The sequence below is a fragment of the Suncus etruscus genome, chromosome 1, assembly GCF_024139225.1.
Source record: "Suncus etruscus isolate mSunEtr1 chromosome 1, mSunEtr1.pri.cur, whole genome shotgun sequence".
Taxonomy (NCBI): Eukaryota; Metazoa; Chordata; class Mammalia; order Eulipotyphla; family Soricidae; genus Suncus; species Suncus etruscus.
In genome coordinates, this window is record NC_064848.1 from 4,993,624 (window position 1) to 5,012,077 (window position 18,454).

Sequence of the window (18,454 nt, forward strand, 5' to 3'; positions counted from 1 at the left end):
GTAATTAGGTTCAACACATTAAAATCTCAGTATAATTTTTCATTCAATTTCTTTTCCAGAAAACCAGCATATTTTGCACTCCAAGGCACTGGATTTCTGTCTTAATGTAGCTTTACCTGGACACACAGGGAACTTTGTTCTTCTCAAACTATGTCACCTCAGGAGTCAGTGCTGGCCACACAATACATATAAAGTACATACATTCCCTAGCTCTGTCCACTGAGACCAGAAGCAATGATATACTAAAATAGGAAGGAGGATATGGCAAGAAAGGTAGGGCAGAGGGTGCTTGCTCTACATGTGACTGGCTGTGTTTGATCCTCAACATCCCATATGGTTTTCCATGCTCCACCAGGAATGATCCCTGAGAGCAAAGCCAGAACACCACCTGAACACCACCAAGTATGGCTTAATAATAAAAATTAAAAAATGTAGTTACAATAGTAAGGAAGCACTAAGACTCCAGATCTTCATTTCATCGTCCACTAAAAGGACTTAAACCTCCTTGTTTGAGCTCAAGTGAACCTGTGCTAGAAAGTCAGATAGTGCTCATAGAGCAGAAAATGCTTTATGTCTCCCATCCACCATCAACTTAATGGCTTCTAGAGTGAGAAATAACAAGTCTGAGTGGAGTTGGTGGAACTGGTAGTTCTAAAAGCCTTGAACCTCCTCACCGCTCCCCCACCAGCCCCATTCAGCATTTACTAGATACACCAAGTGCTTTTCCACAGTTCTTTCCACAGAAAGCTAATCTTTGAGCCTGGGCTGAGAAAATGCTGGGAATTTGGGGGAGGAGGAGGGAGCTGAGAGGAACCTAGCAAAGCACTGTAGATGTAAGATATGCAGTGTACAGGGGTAACTCTTGTATCAGGCCAATCTGTTTAGATTCAGCAGTCAGGTAGTAGTCCAGTGGAGAATGGTGTGTGGTATCCCTGAGAGAGGGCAATCTGAGAGAGGGCAATCAAGGCAGTCATGGAAGGGCAGGGGTCCCTTCGGGAAGTGCAGCCTGAGCTGCAATGGATGGATGGGTAGGCAGGTGAAGTGGGCAAGAAAGAAGAGCATTTCATGTGCCAAGGGCCTGGGGCAGGAGAGAGTGAGGACTGGGAGGGGCTGGCCTGGTTAGAAAAGATAGAAAAACAAGGTCAGGTCAGGTAAGATAAAGGTTGCCCCGCACATCTAGCCTGTCAAGAGCCAATCTTAGTGGATACTGAGCTCACAAACTCACTGCCCTTGTGAAGCCTAGAGCAGAAGGGACTCCATTTTGTCACTCAGTGTTAAGCGTTGCATGTCCTGCTTCTAGGTTTTTTTCCATTTGCAAAGTCTCACAGCTCTCTCAGGGCTCTCAAGGTGTTAGAAACCATAAATACTGCCCCGGGATATCTGGCCATAGCAGATCTTGTTGGGGACTAAAATAGCAGGAACTGTGGTAAATCCCCTAGACATTAGCTAATCAGATTAAAGGATAACAAGATGAAATAGCCTTTTGTGCAAAACCCTATATAAACTTGCTTGTAGCTTACAGGGGGTGGTCATCTTCTGCAAGAGGTGACCCGGACCAGTCAGCTAGGGGTGTACTGGTAGACAGAATAAAGCTTGACCTTGCTTTGTTTCAATTGTGTGGTCTCGTCCTTCAACTCTAGATCCTAGTACCCTGAATCAGTAAGACCTACCTGAGTTCCAGCCTCTCTGTTGCCCACAGCCTTGTGTATCACCCCCTTCCTCCTGACAGATATGAAGACACCTCCCAGGTGCTTGTCACTAAAGCAGCCCTGGCTTTCCAAGAGTGTGAGTGAAAGGTCTGGTTTCTGGCCTCCTTCCACCCCAGGTACATTCTCCCTGTCTTTTCAGTCTATCCACCTGTCTCCTGACATGTGTGTTTGAGAAAGGAATGTGGCTGCCAGGGAGACCACTAGAAAATGACAATTAAATAGGGCCCAAACTGCCCCAAACATAAACAGTCACTCTGAAATAACCTCTGAGTGCAACAGAGCCACAGGCTGAGGGTAATGAGAGTCAAAGGATTCATGGTTCTTTGCATGTGGCAAAGGCCAGAGACTCTCAGGACAGGAAAGCCAGGTGGCCATTCTCTCCTGTCCCCAGGTAGGTCATCAGGTAGGTCATCCACGCTTGAAGGAAGCCCTGGACAGTTTGGAAATGAGTCCTTTGAAGCAATGAGTGAATTCAGTCATTATAATCTCAGGGGGGAAAACCCAACCCCAATCTTCAAAAAAGGCTTGAATATTCTACCTCAGAACCACACATACACCCATGACAAATCTCACAGATAAGAGAAACAAGTTGTAGGATAATAGTATATGAAATATGAAGTTTAAAGATGTGTCACGTGAAACTGTGTTGTTTATGAGCACATCCACATGTTGTGGAGTATAAAAGTTGTGGCAAACTAAAGTTACAGGGTCTTGGTGGTAGCTCTTAGTGAAGGGCAGGGCAAGGAAAACCAGAACTTGGCAAGTTCTGGAACTTGGGGGAATTTGGCAAGGCGGACCAGAGCTGGGGAGCATCCAGAACTGCTTCATTTCTGAGCTAGGTGGGCAGTTCATGCTATTTTAATTTAGATCTTTTTATATTTGTGAGCGATTTCACAACACTTTATTCTCATGGGGGGGCAGGGAGAAGGTAGGGTACATTCAGTGATACTCAGGACTTTGTTCTGGTTATGTACTGAGGAATCACTCCCGAGCAGACTCGGGAGACCATTTGGAGTGACTGGCATAGAACACAGGCTGACCATGTGCAAGGAAAGTGTGCTATCATTCTGATCCTTTCCAATATGTTTTTAAGAAGAAGAAAAATGACAACCTAACTTGCTGATGAAGTTAGTGAAGACCACCTCTCAACTCTTTTTTATTTCTTTCTGTTTTGTTTTTGGGGTCACACCTAGAGATGCTCAGGACTTTCTCCTGACTCTGCACTCTGGAAACACTCCTGGCAGGCTTAGGAGGCCAAATGGGATGCTGAAAATCAAACCTGGGTTGGACTGGTGCAAGGCAAACACAATACCTACTGTACTAACACTTTGTCCCTTATTTTTATTTCTTTTAAAGACAGGTTTTCCATTTAATAAAAGAAACTATCAGATTCAATGGCATAAATGAGGCTTATGGTTAGGAGGCATGGCAAGCCATGCTGGGCAGAATTAAGACCCAGGAACATAAAGCCATACAGGGTGATTACGAAGATTGACACTCCGACTGTGTGTAGGCAAGCAGACGTTTGCCTGTCAGGCCAGGCATGAATGACAATCTCATATAGACTGATGCAGAACACTGACTTGACTGCTCACGTCAACCCCAAATTGACTACTCAGCAGAGGAGTCAAGGATCTTAGCCACACCTTCAAATTACCCTTTTGACTGGACATGGACAATTCTGCAGTTAGTGTTTTGGATTTTTGAATTCCATGGAGTTTTTGGATTTCACTGGGCTGCAAATAAGCTTACCTGCTGTTCCAGGGAGAGCGGATCGATGAAAGTCACCAGGTCTATGGAAAAGTAACCGACCACCTGTTTTATCCTACAAGCCATTCCAATTTGGAGGCACAAAGAATGGAGAACTTGGGGATCCACTGAGGTCTGTGGTATGGTGGTTCCAGAGGAGATGAAGGGACTCTCGCCGTGGATTTGGTCCCCCAAGGTCAGCACGCTTATTATCCCATTGGGCTCTATCAGCATGTCCACCTTCAGGTTGGTGACACTTTCTGCAGGGGGGTACGCCTCGATCACGCCCCCTGGTGGGAAAAGCATGGAGTTGGTGAACAGCCCTGAGCTGTGGATGGTGCCCAGTTAGAATTAGAGGAAAGAGCCTGAAACTGGGCAAATGGACTTTGCTCAGCTTCTGCATCTGCATCTGAGCAAGTACCTTCAAGTCTCTGAACTTCCTTTTCCTCATTGGGAATACGGACTGAACAAAGCTTACTTCTTAGATTGTTGTGAATCTAAGTGACACTATCTTTAGCCCGGATGTGTGACATATGGTTGAGCTCTGAATGTTTTCACTCAGATCACAATTAGAAAGTTACTATCTAAATCTTAAAATCTATTCCCATCTCTTGTTTTTGTGGAAGGTAGGTGTGTTGGCAGAGCGAGGTCTGAGCCATACCTGAAGGTACTCAGGGGACCGTGTGATTCCAGGGATTCAATTGAGCTTTGCTGCATGTAAGGCAGGCACCTTTACTCCTAAATCTTTGTTCTATTTTTGTTTTGTTTTGGGACACATCTGGTGATACTCAAGGCTTACTCCTGGCTCCGCACTCAGGAATCACTCCTTGTGGTCTTAAGGAACCATCTGAGATGCCAGGGATTGAATCTGTGTCTGCTACATGCAAGGCAAGTGCCCTACTCCATTATCCCTCTGATCCTGCTGTTCTCATTCTTTACAAAAACAAGGAACCCAATGATGCAGTTATGTTCTTCAGTGGGAATGAACTGCATATAGTGTAGTTGGTTGGTGCTCTGTATTCTTTCAGTTCAACTACATGGCTTTTGGACATTTTGATAATTAGGCCTTTTAATTAGTCATATGAGAACATGAATCATTATATTAGTCAAAGGCTCCTACACAGAGGCAGTTGTCATATGAAAAGCCCAAACCCAGGACCAAGGCATGCTTCTTCTTTGTGGAGAATGGGAACTTCAAAATTTATCACACTTTGCCTTTTGCTCCAAAAACAAAATTAATTGGTGGTATATTGAATGGTCAGCAGCTTTAGCCCTGGCTAATTTGATAGGTGAGCTTCAAAGGAGCCCACAAAACTCATATGGCTGAATTTTCTATTTTTAGTCCTGACCTATAAGTATTAAGTATATCTATCCTTTATATGTACTGAACTTGATCTTTGGTACCTTGGTTTCCCACTCTATAAATTGAGGGTGATGAGAGATTTCATAAATTAGTTTGCAGTCTTAGCACAGTGCCTTTCACATAGTAAGCACAGTTGTGTTTATAAGGTTGGACTTACTGCACCATCAACTTTGCTTCTGCTGTTTTCCTCATCTGATAAAATATCCTTATGATATTACTATTTTTCTTAATATATTTTTTTTTGGTTTGGGGGTCACACCCGGCGGTGCTCAGGGGTTAGTCCTAGCTCTGTGCTCAGAAATTGCTCCTGGCAGGCACAGGGGACCATATGGGATGCCGGAGTTCAAACCACCATCCATCCTGAATCGGCTGCATGCAAGGCAAATGCCCTACCTCTATGTTATCTCTCTGGCCCCAAGATAATATTTTCTGATTAAATTTTTTGTATTGAGCTTTATAATCATTTACAAGACTAGTGAAGTATATGTTTATAGTTGCAAAGTAGGATACTTTTACTTAACAAATGAACAGTAGAAAAAGATTTCTCCTGTGGTCTGCATGAGAAGCCTTCCTGTCCATGTGGATAAACATGTAAGAGGACCGGCTTTTTACTGTAGCCCCTGTGAAAGCTCAGGGCTGCCCTTTCACCCCCACTCCCGCTGTGAAGAAAAGCTTCTCTCTCTTCCTTCATTCTTTCTGCCAGGAGCCTCCCAATGTCCTCAGAAATTTAGGTCAAACTAGGAGAAAGAAGATGGAAGGAATGGAGACTAGCTGTGTTCTGGGCCTCTGAGCATTACTTATTTCAAAATTTTGCCTTCAGAACTGGAATGAGAAGCTTTTATTAAAGACCAATATTTGAGGCAGACTCTAGTTGAAAGATTTTTGTCTGTTTCCATGAAAATTTCCCCCGAAAATCTTGTGAAGTAAGTGAGTGATGGAAATGGGTCTCTCAGAGGACTTAAGAAACTTGCTCAAGGACACATATGAGATTTCTATCTGAATCATGTGATTCCAAAGGCCAATTAAAAGAGAAGTCTATGGTGCTAAAACAAGGCTGGGGTCTTGATCTATGCTGATCACGCTTGCTATGCTCAGTTCCTATGTACTCAAGAGGCTGTGTGCAAGATAAACATTTAGTCAAAGTTTAAAAGAGAAAAAAAGTCTGTCAGTAAGAACACTTTTCTGAAGAAATGCAAGAGTTGTTAGTCATTCAGAAGGGCCCAAGGTCAACCCCAAAGTAGAAATCAAGGTTGTAGAGACAAAGCCTCAGCAGAAACTTTCCAGTCTTATTTACCTTGAACGAGAAACGTTTGGAGGAATTTCCTCCACGTTGGGAACCGTTTCACATTGACTGGCTGTGCGTGCTGTGCTAAAATGCCCGCCAGCTCCTCGGAGATCTTCACCAAAGCTGGCTCCTGCAGAAACAAATTAAATAGAACCACAAGCAATTTTACTACAGAAATGAAAACTGCTTGTGGAGTGATTAAAAACCAGGCCTCCAACAGGCAAAAAAAAATGTGGTTACTGTTTACCCAGAGTCAGAAAGCCATTTTGAAATTTTTCTCTTCTTTTCCAGCCATGTCACTTTTCATATTTCAGATGTGGTTGGGTCCCCTAACTACCGGTGCTCATTATGCCTATTTTCCCCAAAAGACAGCCTTCCCACAGAACCCTGACCAGTAGTGCTTCCTGGGACATGACTCTCCATTTCCCTTCATGAAAAGTCTGTGGAAGATGCTCTTGTCCCTGAAGTCCTTCAGACCCAGACATTTTTTATTTTACCCTTATTGGACTGACTTTGGGGGAGATTGTAGGAGTGGCTGGGCCTTTCTTGGGCCACTAGACTGAGCTCTTGTCCTAGCACCCAAGGAACAGAACTCTCATCTATGGCAGATGAGATGGGGAGGAGAACAAGGTGGGAGCCTTTGTGTCTTTGTTTGCCTCCTTAATCACAACCTTGTTCAGTTAGGTATGAAGCCTGCCTGTCACTACAGAACTTCCTGTTAGGAAGAGGAAGTATCACAGCTTTGGGCATAAAATACCTCAGTTTATCAGGTTGACACTTTGATTATTTGGGAAGTGGAGTGATTTTTAATTTAGGCAGAACTTTTCAAGTAGAAGTGACCTCTTCAGATCACATATCTGCTCTCAGTAGGACAAGGTACTAAACACAAAGTCTTTATTGGGCTGTATTCATGGTCAAACTATAGAACCTCAATAAGAGAAACTCAGGCAGGCTTTGAGCTGCTGTGGAACTAGCTGAATCTATATATATACAATTTGTAAATCAGAAGAATCAGAAAGGAATAGTTTGGATTATTTTATTTGTTCACTTGCTCTTTTTAAAATTTGAAAAATGTTTAAAGGGTTTCTCAATTATTTTATTAGCATTAATTTCCCCTAATTTCATTTCTTACACCCCACATTTTATTGATATACTGTGATGTGATATTAGTTTTATATGTACATTGTTCTACCACCAGACCCTTTACCAATGTCCTGCTTTTCTCCAAAAAAAGTCTCAAGGATCCTTCACATCCTCCTTTCCAAACTCAGTTTCCAGAATAAGTTTTTGTTTGTTTTTGTGCTATATCCAGGAAAGCTCAGGGGTTACTCCTGTTCCTGTGTCTAGGAATTACTCCTGGAGAGACTCTGGAGATCATATGGGATGCTGGGAATTGAATCCAGGTTGGCTGTGTGCAAGGCAAATTCCCTACCTGCTGTGCTATCACTCCAGTCCCTTGTAAGTTACTTTAAACTTCACCCATTTAGGGAGGGAGACAGATAGGGAGGGAGGGGAAAAAGAAAGTAGAGAGTGAAGGGAGGGAGATAGAAAAGGAAGGAGGGAGGGAAGGGATGGATGGGAGAAAGGAGGAAGGGAGGGAAGGAATAGATAGAAGAAAGGAGGGAGGGAAGAGGAAGGAAGGGAGGGAGGAAGGAAGGAAGCAAGGAAGGAAGAAAGGAAGGAAAGAAGGAAGGAAGGAAAGAAGGAAGGAAGGAAGGAAGGAAGGAAAGAAGGAAGGAAGCAAGGTAGGAAGGAAGGAAAGAAGGAAGGAAGGAAGCAAGGTAGGAAGGAAGGAAAGAAGGAAGGAAGCAAGGTAGGAAGGAAGGAAAGAAGGAAGGAAGGAAGGAAGCAAGGTAGGAAGGAAGGAAAGAAGGAAGGAAGGAAGGAAGCAAGGTAGGAAGGAAGGAAAGAAGGAAGGAAGGGAGGAAGGAAGGAAAGGAGGAGTTTTGTGGGTGGCACAGGAAGAAATATTCAACTACTCTGTAGAGTTGTCTTTTTCAGTTTTCTTGACATTTAAAAATTTTCACTCCCACCATGTCCTACCCAAAACATTTGGTTCCTTCTGGGTCCAACACCTTCTGAGACCTTTGAGAGCAAACATATGAGAGCATGCTCTAGCTCTAAGCAGGTCTAAATAATCAGAATGTTTTCTGAAGTACCTAGAAACACCCAGCAGGAGAGTCTCATTAGTTTGCTCAGTTATGTGCTTGACAACAGAAAAGCATGAGAAAGGGAGAGTGTGTTGGCCCATTTAGGCTGACAGGCTGCACATCTGGGGAGGGGTGGAGGGAAGACCCCAAGGCAACTTTACAGCCTTTGCCATTGAAAAAGGCAGAAATAAACCCAACCCCAAAACCATTTATGAGAGCCTTGAGTCTCCCCACCCTCCCTTCCTACACAAAGGATTACCTGTTGTGGTCTTGACAAAGCATCTAAATCAAAAAAGAGCACTTTCATTCAGCTCATTGTTGAAATGTTAGTTCAACATTTTGGAGCCTTTCTTTGTTCCTTCTCCAAGGACACTTGTCTTCAAAGCCATTTTTCTCTCTTCTCTTTCCTCCCTTCTTCCCATTTCCCCTCCCTCCCTTCCCATCTCTTCCCTTTTAGTACCTTCCCTTTTCTTTTTCCCCTTCCTCTCTCCTTTCTTTTCCTTCCTTCCTTCCTTCCTTCCTTCCTTCCTTCCTTCCTTCCTTCCTTTCTTTCTTTCTTTCTTTCTTTCTTTCTTTCTTTCTTTCTTTCTTTCTTTTTTCTCTTTCTTCTCTTTCTTCTTTCTTTCTTTCTTTCTTTCTTTCTTTCTTTCTTTCTTTCTTTCTTTTCTTTCTTTCTTTCTTTCTTTCTTTCTTTCTTTCTTTCTTTCTTCTTTCTTTCTTTCTTTCTCTTTCTTTCTTTCTCTTTCTTTCTTTCCTTTCTCTTTCTCTTCTTTCTTTCTTCTTCTTTTCCTTTCCTTTCTTTCCTTTCCTTTCTTCTTTTCCCTTTCCTTTCCTTCCTTTCCTTCCTTCTTTCCTTCCTTCTTTCCTTTTCCTTCCTTTTCCTTCCTTTCCTTCCTTCTTCCTTCCTGCTTCCTCCCTTAATTTCCTTCCTTCTTCCTTTCCTTCCTTTATTCCTTCCTTCTTCCTTTCCTTCCTTTCTTTGCTTCCTTCCTCCTTCCTTCCTTTCCTTTCCTTCCTTCTTTTCCTTTCCTTCCTTCCTTCCTTCCTTCCTTCCTTCCTTCCTTCCTTCCTTCCTTCCTTCCTTCCTTCCTTTCCTTCCTTCCTTCCTTCCTTATCCTTCCTTCCTTCCTTCCTTCCTTCCTTCCTTCCTTCCTTCCTTCCTTCCTTCCTTCTCCTTTTCTCTTTTTTCCATATCCATTGGTGCTAGGAGACCATACAGTGTTGAGACTCTAACTCAAAATGTCTCTATGTGCACCAGTCTATTGAGCTCTTCTTTCTAGACCCTGAGACTGTCCATGTAGCCCAAATAATCACAAATCTGTAGCAAAGTATGATTCACAGAGACAGAGAGAGCCAGTGGGGATTGAGACAGGATGATGTGTGTGTTAAAGAGGGACAGAATTTCAGTTCTACAAGATGAAGGATCTGGAGTTGTGTAGCAGTGATGGTATCCATGAATGTATTCACTGCCACTGAAGGATCCACATAAAAGTAGCAATGAGGTTAGGGGTATCCATATATATAACAAAAGGTAGGTATGTAAGCTGGACAATAGAATAGGAGGAAAGTTACTTGCTTTACACACAGCCAACATAAGTTTTATTCCTTACACTATGTAGTATCCCTGAGCCCTTCTAAAAGTATCCATGAACAAAGAACTGAGAGTAAGCCCTGAGCATCACCAATGGTCACCCTGAAACAACCCCTATATATACAATGAAGAAAACATCTAGTGTCAGGTTTTTCAAGGAATCTTTGTGGGGTAAGGGAACTCCACTATTTTGGGGGAGATGGTGGTGAAAGCCTTACCACAATTAACCTGCAACAACTCTGTCTACTCAAGGTATTCCTAGAGAAATTCCCCAGACAACCTCATTTGGCTCTGCTCAGCCAAGCTTTGCCCTCACCTGCCCTGGCTCAGTACCTCTCTCTCTCTCTACTCCACCACCACTACCACCACCCTTAGTCCCCTGACTGATGCTTTCTCATCCTCTCTAGTTACTTCTGGTCCCAACTTATTCTCTTCTACCCCAGGCTGATTCTTTTCACAGTGCCCTTCAGTTCCCAGGCTTTGAGTTCAGTCTTCCCAGTGAAGGCACACTGAACAAGGAATATTTACCATAAGGTAAATTCAGGAGCCCAGAATACAATTACCAAGAACATAGAAAACCCATTGTGTGGGAACCACATGCATGGGGCGAGTGAAAATGACTGAAAAGATAAGGGCTGCTGGTTTTTCTGGGGTGGGTTTTTTTGGGTCTGTTTCTTTGTTTTGTTTTGGGACTACACCTCATGGTACTCAGGGCTTACACCTGGTTCTGAGCTCAGGGGTCACTCCTGGTGGGCTTAGAGGACCACATGGGGTGATAAGGATTAAATCTGGATTGACCACATGCAAAGAAAAATGCCCTCTTCCTGTATGCCTGCTTGGGGTATTGAAGACAGATTGAGACATGTAGGAAGCATTTAGGCTCTGGCCAGTAATGACTTGTGATTGTGAGGCTGGGTGAGGCACTTGGACCATGGCTTGAGACATTCTGCCCTGACCTTAGCTTCTGAGCAGTATGCAGAGTCACAGCAAGGGGAAACATTTGCTGGAGGAAAGCTGGCCACAGGGGTCTGGACTGGAGCATGACTATCAGAGAGGCAAAAAATGGAGTGGGCTATGGCACAGGGATACGCAACAGGCCTGCTGGATACACAGAGACAGCTTGGGGTCATGATTAACTCCCTGAGTAAAGACATGGAGGGCAGTAATGGGAGGCATTAGCTGCTAGATTTATTTCTTAACTTTGAAAGCATCTGGTAAGAAAGGAAGAATTATATTATCACAGAGACAAGAACCCACCCCAAAGAAAACACTAGAGAAAAATGCAGCTGATCCAATGGTTCAGTCTGCAGAGAGTGGAGTAGAAGACCTAATGTGTGTGAAAGCGTTCTTTTCTGTTTTTGGTTTTTGAGATACATCTGGCCATGCTCAGGGCTTACTCCTGACTGTGCTCAGGGATAACTTCTACTGCTCAGGGATGCTATGATGTGTTAGAGCTTGAACACAGGTTGACCGTGTGCAAGGCAAGCACAACTTGCCACCCTCTCTCAGGACCCACTTTGATTTTCTTTTAATCCACGTCCCTCATGACATACTGTTTCTTGCAGAGATTCAAAGGATTCTGTAAACTGCTGGGTGAGGCCAAATCTCAGAGCAATGCCCAGGACTCCAGCCTTAAAATGGTGCCCACGTAAGTCTGTCCACAGAAATGGCTGGGGCTCAGGATCAGCTGCCAGTCTTAGTTTAGGGCTGAATCCAGGCATCGAGTGGTGTTTTGTGTAGTTCAGACACCATGGAGACAACTTTCTGACAGAGGATGGTGAGTATTAGATGGTTAAGTGCCTCATTCTAGATGGTCTTTGTCAAGTCCTTTGTTTTGTCATCAAAGGAATAAGCGTTCATATGTCCTTAAGGATCACAATTAGGTCCTTTGACCCCCATGTCAGGCCCTTAGAATGAAAAGCCTGCTGTATATTACTGCTGAGATATCACATTCTGTTCTTGGGCTTGCCCCACCCCCACCCTAACATGTGACAGTAAAATAATGGAATTGAGAACCAGTGTTGGCTTGCTTTCTTCTTTAAAAAAAAATTATTTTAGGGCCGGGAAGGTGGCGCTAGAGGTAAGGTGTCTGCCTTGCAAGCGCTAGCGTAGGATGGACAGCGGTTCGATCCACCGGCGTCCCATATGGTCCCCCCAAGCCAGGGGCGATTTCTGAGCGCATAGCCAGGAGGAACCCTTGAGCGTCAAATGGGTGTGGCCCAAAAATTATTTTATTGTATGCTTTGTTTTGGGGGTATTATACTTAGTGGTGCTCAGGGGTTACTCCTAGTTATGCACACAGGGATCCTGGAGGGGCCTGGAATCATATATGGGCCTGAGAATTGAACAGGTGTTGTTTACATACAAGGCAAATGCCCTACCTCTTTACTGTCTCTCCATTCTCTCTTTTTCTAAATAAATAAATCTATATATAATATAGCCTCATAAATATCATAATTACATGTGCCTTAAAACCAATGTAACACAACTAGGAGCTGATTTGGACATTACCAAAAGACAGCTAGGGACTGAGCGCTTTGAAAGGGAAAGGGCAGTGCAAGAACTTCGTCGCCAGAATTATTCAAGTAATGCGTATCATTTGAGTTCTTCCCTGAAACAGAACACCAAGTGCCACTCGCCAGAGAGTACCCACCACCGATCTCCTGACCGAGGCCTAGACCGATCATTAGAAGAGAATCTTTGCTATAGAGATTTCTGACATGCAAAAGGATTCTTCACATCCCTGGGAAAGGATGTAACTTTCAAACCAAAAGCTGAACCAGATGACACAGCGGACTGAACACATATTCAGCATTTCAGAGGCCTGGATTTGATTCTTGCTCCACATGGTCCCCCGAGGACTGTCAGGAATGAGCCCTGAGTAGACCCTGGGCAACACCAGGCCTGGCCACCAAACCACAAAATAAAAATTTCAACTGAAAAAAAAAACAAAACAAAACCAATGTATTGATAATACATGTGATGCAACAATTATATATGTATATTTGCAGACATATGTATGTATATATACATATACAGGTGTATGTGTGTGTGTGTTGTGTGTGTGTGTGTAAATGACGCTGGTGAAGTCAGATCTCAAGATGTAGAAGTCACTGGTGAGATCAGATCCTGGGCGAGTAGAGCATTCTCAAAGAAGCATCCACCAGAGTTACTGAGAGTAACTAGTCTATTGTAGGTGAAAAATGGATATTTATATTAAGGGAGAGTAAGGTATGAACTCTGTGTCAGCCAATCAAGTAGGTTGTGAGAGGGATTAAAACAGGGTGTGTGCCTCTCTGTTTAGGAAAGACAGGGAAAAGGGATTAGGGAAAACAGGGTATGTGCTCTGGGTGTTAAAACAGGGTATGTGCTTAAAGTGATTAGCTATATCTCCACCTTTTCTATTTGTTAAACAAGAACTGAGATGGTTTGTTAAACACACACAAAAAAAAATAGAGAAGGGGGGCTGGAGAGGCAGGGCGTTTGTCTTAGATGCTGAAGGACGGTGGTTCAAATCTCGGCATCCCATATGGTCCCCTGAGCCTGCCAGGAGAGATTTCTGAGCATAGAGCCAGGAGTAACCAACCCCTGAGCATTGCCAGGTGTGACCCAAAAACCAAAAGAGAGAGAGAGAGAGAGAGAGAGAGAGAGAGAGAGAGAGAGAGAGAGGGGGGGGGGGCAGGCTAAATAAGTCATACTAGATTGTCTTCCTCTAGAGGCAGAAACTCCAGATAGAAGCTGGGATAAAAACTTTTAAGCGAGGGGCCGAAGAGGTAGCACAGCCAGCAATAGCCACCTTACATGTGTTTGACCCTGGAAGGACCCGGCTTAATCCCCGGCATCCCATATGGTCCCTGGAGCCAGGAGCGATTTCTGAATTTAGAGCTAGGAATAACACCTGAGCGCTGCCAAGTGTGCCCCCCCCCCAAAAAAAACATTTAATTTAGATTTGATTTAGAGCAGGATGGCCTTTCCCAGGAAACATCTGGTCATATATTTCAACTGCAGGCTTCAGGCCAGTCTTTAGTTTGTTTAACCCCAGAAGTTCTTCTTCTAAGTTTTGGAAAAAAATAAAAGGTTCTCTCTCTTTCATCTTCTTCTCTTTGGTGACTGTCCCTGACAGGCATTGAAAGTGAGTTCTTTGGGTTCTCACAAGCCTTAAGTCATTGCCAAGGTATCGTGAAACATACCCCAGTTTATAAGTCATTTGTCAGGGTGTCAAGGAGCATGTCAGTTTGCAGGTCATTGCCAGGGTATTATAAAGCATACCCCAGCATCATGTCATTGCTGGGGTGGCCCAAAATTTGCTCTTGGTTCTCTTGTTGCCAAAGTGGCTCAAAACCTACCCCTGCTTCCATTGATGGGATTCAAAATTTCGGGGGTGTATGGTCAACTGAAGCTTAAGTCAAGCCAGTATGACAGGCACAGGGTTAAAGGTCCATTTGCAAAATAAAAATTTTGGAGTTCCCATCCATAATAGACAGTAATTCCTCTCTTTCATAAGATTTTCCCATTTTATTGGATCTACACAAAAAGGAGAAAAGAATATTACCACAAGGTAATATTGGGTGCCAGAGGATTATGTTTAGGTTGTAGTCCACTATCCCTGATTCATAGGTATAGTAACAATGTTCTTCCTCAGTAAATACATATTAAGAAATATACATATCTTCCCTTTTGTCTGCTGAATCAAATCCAAGGCAATAACATTGTTCCCCAATAAATACATATAAAAATATGTACATAAATATATCTCCCTTCTATCTGTTGAAACAAGTCCAATGTAGGATGGTTCAGGAGGACTACTTCAGCTAACAAGGTAATCTATTGGTTGAGAGTAGTCAGGGAGGTGTTCGGTGTGTGTTCAGTGTCCCTGTTCAGGTGCCAGTGTAAATGACACCGGTGATGTCAGATTCTAAGATGTAGAAGTCACTGGTGAGGTCAGAGTTGGTGGTGAGGTCAGAGTTGCTGGATGTAGAAATGACTGGTGAGGTCAGATCCTGGCGAGTAGAGCACACACAAAGAAGCATCCACCAGCCACTCTAGGAGAGTAACTCAGTTTATTGTATATAGGAAAAGGATATTTATATTAGGGGAGAGTTGGGTGTGTGCTTCTGTGTCTAGGGAAGCGAGGGTTTTGGGCTTAGATGTGTTTCTGCTCTGGGTGTTAAAACGTGATATGATGATTAGCTACATCATATATATGTATATGTATATATACATGGTTTTGCATATATAATGTCATATATATAGTGTCTGTTTTAAGTCAGCAGTAGGGACATACCTTCCAGGCCCAACCTAGGAAGTGAGGAGTTAAACAGTGGGTCAAAGTGATATGATAGTGGGTAAGACATTTGCCTTGCAGATGGCATCCTGAGTTTAATCCCTGGCACTCCATATAGTCCCCCAAGCCCTGCCAGGAGTGGTCCCTGAGGGCAGAATCAGGAGTTAATCTTGATCATAGTCAGGTGCAGACCAAACAAAAACAAAAGCAGCAAAAAAGAAAGTGTCTTATGGGTCTGAGAGATAGTACAGCAGATAGGGCACGTGGCCTTTGTGTGAGGCCTGCCGGGTTGTATCCTTGGCATCCCATATAGTCCTCTGAACTTCACCAGGTATGACCCTTGAGCACTTCTGAGTATAGAACCCCCCCCCCAAAGAAAAAAGAAAAAAGAAAATTATCTTGGGTGAGTCCAGTGCTTCAAAAAGCCTATCATCTACAGAGCACAGCATGCAGAGTTAAGATTCATGGGGTGGGCCCGGAGAGATAACACAGCGGCGTTTGCCTTGCAAGCAGCCAATCCAGGACCAAAGGTGGTTGGTTCGAATCCCGGTGTCCCATAGGGTCCCCCGTGCCTGCCAGGAGCTATTTCTGAGCAGACAGCCAGAAGTAACCCCTGAGCACCGCCAGCTGTGGCCCAAAAAAACCCAAACAACAACAACAACAACAACAACAACAACAAAGATTCATGGGGTATAGGAAAGCAAGTGTATGCCCTGTGGCATACACTGCTGCTAGAAAAATACCCTGTACTTTCAGGAAAAACCCGAACTCCTGAGTTTCATTCACGCCTCAGGATTGTACCAGCCATGTTCAAGTACGGCTGGCCTATGTCAACTTGATGGTTCTAACGCTTGTCTCCTTTGGAGGAACTCCAGCCTCCTCAGCACCACCACTCTTAGTCCCATCCGATCACCCTTCTTCAGCACTTACACTTATTCCTCAGAGAATACTGGCAATTTTCATGATCTTGGGAAGTTCTGGGAGAACCAGGGAAGGTGTTGGGCCTCCCGCCACCTGACTGGTGCATTCCAGAAACATATCTCTCTAGATGACTCTGACTTCTCAGCATGCTCTTTCTTTCTATCAAAAAAGTAGCAACTTGAAGAGAGATTTGACTGAAGGAAATTCAGGATATCTCAGGGGGAGCCACTAGCATAACCAATTTAGTATTGCCCTCAATGACTACAGTGCCTGCAAACTCCAGAGAGTTAAGTTTCTCAAGTAGATGTGTGTGTGTATGTGTGTGTGTGTGTGTGTGTGTGTGTGTGTGTGTTGAGAGGTGGGAGAAAAGGTAGAAGGAATATGAATCAGCTCCTCAAAATAGCAATCCCACCAAACGCATTTCATTTTTGAAGCTGGGTTTGCAGAGGTGAATCAAATCAAACAACTTTTTGGTTAATCAGGCTAGAAGAATAAAGATGAAAAAGCCACTAGGACCTACTAATACTGAGCTAAGCCATGTCCAAATCCAGACCATTCTTTAGATTTCCGTTAGCTGCAATGATAAATTCTAATTTAAAAGCGATTTTTTTTGGTCACACCCAGTGACGCTCAGAATTACTCCTGGCTATGCACTCAGAAATCTCTCCTGGCTTGGGGGGACCATATGGGACGCCGGGGATTCAAACTGCTGTCTGTCCTTGCCTAGTGCGGGCAAGGCAGATGCCTTACCGCTCTGCATCACTGCTCCGACCCCTAAAAGCGATTTTTGAGGTAGGTTTCCTGTTATGTGAAATTTGAATGTTCAAGTTTAGAACAAGAAAGTAAGCCAAATTAGGCATCCATAACTTAAATTAAGCCAACCAGTCTCCTTGTTTCTCTCTGCAGTGGTTACTCCTGGATGACTGTAGTCATCAGTGAATTTCCCACTCCTTCCTTCCATCAAGATCATTAGAAGTAGTCCCTCTTTAGGGTGCAAAAATATGCTGAGCGGATGAAGGAAAAAATAAAAATGTCTTAAGCAAGACATAAACTCTTTCCCCTACCTACTTAAAGTTTAAGGACTGCCTTAATCCTCCATGTTTAATTGTTAATGGAGAATTTAAAAATCAAAAATGCCAACTTTGCCTTCGATGAGATGGAAAATTATGCTGCTGTAGAAGGTAACATAATGTGAAACCACCCCCATTACCGAGGCACACAAATGTTTTTGGTATGTAAAATTGCTTTGTAAAATATTTGCTCCATCTGCTGAAAACAGCAAAGACAATTTTCCCTTGATAGCTAATGGCCCATTTCGGCTGTGTGGCAAGTGGCTCGCTGCAGTGGCGGCTCTCATTAAGCAGAATGGTGAAAATACGGTATATAATTCCATACTTATGTAGCATTATCCACTCGCCGCTTCTGGAGGAGCCTGTCCCTCATTATCGAGGCCTCCACCTTGCACCAACTTGCAGGCCTAGCAGTTGATTTGACTCGAAAAGCGTTTTGTCCAACTGAGGCACATATGTCGCGGCTCCATTCCAAAGCTCTGCAACAACTGTTTTGCCCGACCAGAAACTCTGGAGAGGTTCATTCCTTTTCGACTTTCCTGCACTTAAGCGGCTGTTTCTTTTTTTCTCCTCACTGTGGGGGGCCACAGTTTTCTTTCCAGGCTCACCCTGTCGCACTGCATGCTGGGGACTTCAATAGATAAAGATTAAGCGTTTCTTGAAGTTCTTCCCTTGAACTTTGCATATACACAAAAGCAGGAAAATCTTTCCCCCCAGCCCAGAGTCAAAACTGGCACCATAGAAAGCCTGATACTGTCCTTGGCCCATGGTGATTTCTCTCTTTAAGGGACTTGTTTCTACTCTGTGTCCTGACTGACTTCAACATCTGCTGAGGAGCAATGAAGAATAAATAATCCAGGGTGGTTAAAAAAAAAAAAAAAAAAAAAAAAGAAGAATATGTTCACATTTGGGGAGTGATATTAAAAAGTAGTTACAGCAGCAAGTGGCTTACTTTAAAAAATATTTTCAACATCAGAAAATGGCTTTTAAAGGAAGGCGTATTAAATATGCAAGTGACACGGAGTAAATACATTTGACTGTTTTTAAAGATTGTACAATCTGTTTAGGCAGAAACCATGCAGCTTGAAAATCAACCATCAGTGGAAGTAGCCATAATTATTATTATTGGTAATAGGTTTCTTCCTTCCTAGTAAGAGCTGAAAAATGGCTGGCAGAGAAGATTACGTGTGCTGAGAAAGCTCCTTAACAGAAAATTAAAAAACTAAAGAAAGCATGTGCACCCATTTGAATCTGATTTCTCATTCAAGGAGTGGCCAGAGGAGGCGAGTTTGCAGGCAAACTGAGAGACGTTGGGGGAAATGTTTTCATTTC

At 43.5% G+C, this 18,454-nt stretch overlaps 1 protein-coding gene across 1 annotated transcript in view; it reads right to left on the bottom strand.

Annotated features, from left to right (window-relative positions):
- Positions 1-18,454, bottom strand: part of IQCH (IQ motif containing H) — a 161,304-nt gene that overhangs the window by 68,685 nt on the left and 74,165 nt on the right. Inside the window, exons 10-11 of the mRNA XM_049782792.1 lie at positions 6,116-6,236; positions 3,462-3,748 (exon numbers count right to left, since the gene is read on the bottom strand). Coding sequence (XP_049638749.1) covers positions 3,462-3,748; positions 6,116-6,236 — 408 coding nt within the window. The remainder of the gene's footprint in view (positions 1-3,461; positions 3,749-6,115; positions 6,237-18,454) is intronic.